At 34.5% G+C, this 3,882-nt stretch overlaps 1 protein-coding gene across 1 annotated transcript in view; it reads left to right on the top strand.

Annotated features, from left to right (window-relative positions):
• Nucleotides 1–1,371, top strand: part of LOC107696809 (solute carrier family 2, facilitated glucose transporter member 9-like) — a 4,188-nt gene extending 2,817 nt beyond the window's left edge. The window contains exons 4-5 of the mRNA XM_016497313.1: nucleotides 632–759; nucleotides 1,198–1,371. Of these exons, the coding sequence (XP_016352799.1) occupies nucleotides 632–759; nucleotides 1,198–1,371 (302 nt within the window). The remainder of the gene's footprint in view (nucleotides 1–631; nucleotides 760–1,197) is intronic.
• The last annotated feature ends 2,511 nt before the right edge of the window (nucleotides 1,372–3,882 follow it).

Below are 3,882 nucleotides of genomic sequence, written 5' to 3'. Positions count from 1 at the left end.
TTCTTTCTTTGCGTGAACATTTGGGCGGTGTTATGCAAATCTTCCCACATCGTGACGTAGACATGTGGGGGCGTGTTAGAACGAGCCGTTTTAGGTAGGCGTGGTTGACTCTTAACTTTTATAAAGAATATCTCTTTGGATTTGAGACTTTAGTCTTTGCAACTTTACAGATCTTCTTTATGCACCAAGAGCTTGTAACACTCCAAAGAGAAAGGAAAAATTGAAATCACATCATATGACCCCTTTAATAGGGTCATTTCAATAGGAACCCATGCGAATGGGAATTTCATGTGAGGGCGAAAGATTCAAATTGGTCACGCAACAGAAAACGGTTTAGGTTGAAAGTGACTTTTGTTTGAGCTATGCTTTACTATACTATTGCTAATATACAATGGATTATTTTTGCCTGCGAAACTTCGATAATGTGATGATTTTCACTATATTTCAGTTTAAAAGTACTTCCTATTTGTTGATCTGTTGTATAAGCAATATCACTCTCTTAATCATGCTGTTGTGTTCAAAACGACAACATTCTATGTGTGACATTGCATAAGATAAGCACATACAATACCACATTGATTATAAACTGTCTAGCCAGTGCAAACAACTCAAACCAGTTTGATCTGAACAGCTGGAACAGCCCCATCACTCGCCAATGAGATCTTCATCCAGTCATACCGCCCAGCTGCATTTGTGATTATCGGTTTCCTGCACTTGCTGGGATTCACCATTTTTGGATTCATCTTCCCATTCCTTATAGTAAGTCCATCGCCATGCCAATAACACAAAAAAAAAATAAAGCAATGTTTGTGGATTCAGCCACTTTATATGATGTAATGACATTAAAATATATAGTGCATGTGTGCTCCACAAATGGAGCATTAGTAAATGTCATTGCTATTAGATGTTTCATTACTGGTTTATGTAAGAAGCTTTTGCCAGCATATAAAGCCACTGATTATGACTGTATTGTGAATCTCTCAAAGTTTCTCTTCTCTTTATTTTATACCGTCATAAAAGACCAACGAAAATACAGAATTGTTCTTTTATGTATCATGCCCTATTACATGTCTTCTTCTTGAACAATGTGTAATACCAGGCTTTCAGCACACCATTTCTCTGCTCCTATGAAAACTCCTCTGCAGTCTGTTGTCTCACTTTAACAAAAGGCCACGTTTCTCATCCATGTTTCTCCAGGCTGTCCTGAAGTCTCTGAGCTTTGTTCTCTTCTCCTGCGTTTGTCTGATAGCTGCTCTCTACGTCTTCTTCAACCTTCCTGAAACAAAAGGCAAAACTCTCCTTGAGATTTCCCAAGAGTTCGAGAAAACATCAGAGTATGTGGATACTCCACAGAAGATGTCATGTGCTTAGATACCAAGCTGTAAAGTTCAAGATAAATTATAAATGCTTGTCTTGGTATATTGATGTAAATATGGACTAGATGTGGACTGGCACAAGAAATAATAAATGATCATCATATTTATCAACATTATATTTATAAAGACAGACTGCTCTCAGTTGGATGGATGGTCTTGGGTTTATTTAGCAATAATGGCCACATGACAGTACATGATCCTTCTTAATATAACAATCAATAAATAAGTAAATGTACTATTAAATCAAATATTAAATCAAGTTATTTGGTGAGAAGAAAAAGACTGCATTAAAACAGCTGTGGAGAAAACTGGAAGCCATAACGGTCAATATATTTTTAATGAGCAGAGAGCTGTTTAACAAAAGACATTATAATTGACTAGTTTTTTATTGGATGAAAAAATGTGAAATAAGAAACTTATTCTGTTATTTGATCTGCATGTTCTGTTATTTAAGAAATGTGTCCCAGGTTAAAGAAAAACAAATCTTTTTTTGCTTCATTTATTTTCACTACCACTCAGAATACCTTATAAAACTTAAGGAGCTTTTTATTCTTGTTTCTTTTCTTTCTTTCTCAATGACTGAACAATGTCTAACTACATTACATATTGTCTGAAGTAACCCATGCTTATTCCTTACATGGCCTGCTAGTTGTTCTTTAACCAGCTAAAGGCTGGAAATCACTACATTACTTTTTTGTACAGATTTTTGCACTAATTTACAGTCTGGATGAGTCCAGACTGGTTGCCCAAAGTCAAAGCCAGTCCGCAGATTTGATTTGACAGATTTTAAACAAAATTGTGTAGTGTATAATGAACACAGACTTGTTTTTCCAGATTTTTCATGTTTTTATTAAAACATGTTTGATATTTTGAGCCATTTTTTGAACACCTACTGTTTTCATTTGTCATGCGTCTCCTAGCTATGAGGCATGTGTTTCTGCGTGAGTTTGTTGTTTTCAGAATCACCTGAAATACCTGAATCAGAATCACCTAAATCACCTGGTAGTGTGTGATCCTCGGTTGTTTAGTATTTGATGCCCCATGCATTTTTCTCAGTAAAAAGTCGGCAAGTGTATGATGCTTATAGTGTTTTGAAATCTGTTCAGAATAAAAAGCATGTAGTCTATTCCAGACCTAAGCAAACATTATGTCATTGTAATCTCTGCATGATTGCCCTCATTTCATTTCTATCATAGTGCAGATAGCTGAACTATTAAGTGAGGTTGACCCTACTGAATCATGCAGCCCACCCATGTTATTGCGCAGGGCCTTTGGGTTTGTAGAACCCTGTGAAGGTTCCGCTCAGGGACTTTCTGTCTTATCAGTCCTTGACAGGCTGTACTGGACTTCCCAGCCTCATTAGCAGTTTAATAGGTACTATGTGAACTTCACAGACCAATAATGACTGACATAACTATATGCTTTATCACCGCCTCAGCTGTTTCACAGGATTAATTAGAGGATTAATTGAACTGACTAGCAATGATTATGGATATCCCAAAACACCCAAAGTATATTGTATCGGAACAACATTATGTGCACAACATGCTCCCTAATGGAAATGACCCAGTTTTAGTTAGAAACTAGGAGATTCAAATATTCTATAGGCACAGGCTTGAACAGAACCTCATTGGCCCAAAGCCAATTATTTTGACAACATTTAGTAAACTACATGTGCATACATGTGTTGCTAGCAGCAAAGCTAATCATGGATATTAGGAATAATATCACATGTATGTATGATATATTTTTGTGTTTCTTTAGCATTTGTTTAATAGTTTTATAAATGAATAAATTAAATTAAAAAACTGATTTGTTTATTTCACTCATTATTTAAATCATCAGTTTAAAACATGTAATATTATCATTTTTATATTTGTTTATGTTTGTTTTTATATTCTCATATTTTAAGATTGAATACTGGATCTAGAGTAAAACAATACAATACACAGGGGCATTTAAAAATAGCAAAAATAAATGGTTAATTTATACGTTTCTAAGACGTTTTATGTGACCTACATATGACAAAAACAAAAGTTGAAATCTGTTAGTTTTAATAAAAATAAATTCTGTGACATAAAGTTGAAGAACCACCCCTATATGTACATAAATAATAAATAATTTCAATTTCAATTATGGGACAATACATTGAACCGCCAATGGGTGGCGCTGTTTATTCACTGCAGAGTTACAGTAAAGCTGCAGACTGCAGTGTGATTATTAGCTTTTAATAAACAAAGAGTCAAAGAGTGCAGATGTATTATTAAATTCGTACATGATACATGAGAATGTTACACTGGAAGCATGTTTCCAACTATGCTTTTACTTATTTTGCAACTTCTTTTATGAGAATGTTATATAGTTGTCAGTAATGTTTCCTTTAAATGTATGAGTGAAACTGATTATTTTACATTCTGATTCTTTTCTGACATACCTATATTGTGACTTTTACACTACAATTTACAAAAATGTAGTCTCCCGTTATTTGAAGTGGGACTCATTTTTG

This window comes from Sinocyclocheilus anshuiensis, unplaced genomic scaffold, assembly GCF_001515605.1.
Source record: "Sinocyclocheilus anshuiensis isolate Anshui unplaced genomic scaffold, SAMN03320099.WGS_v1.1 scaffold710, whole genome shotgun sequence".
In the NCBI taxonomy this organism is placed as follows: Eukaryota; Metazoa; Chordata; class Actinopteri; order Cypriniformes; family Cyprinidae; genus Sinocyclocheilus; species Sinocyclocheilus anshuiensis.
This window is presented reverse-complemented; position numbering and strand designations above follow the sequence as displayed.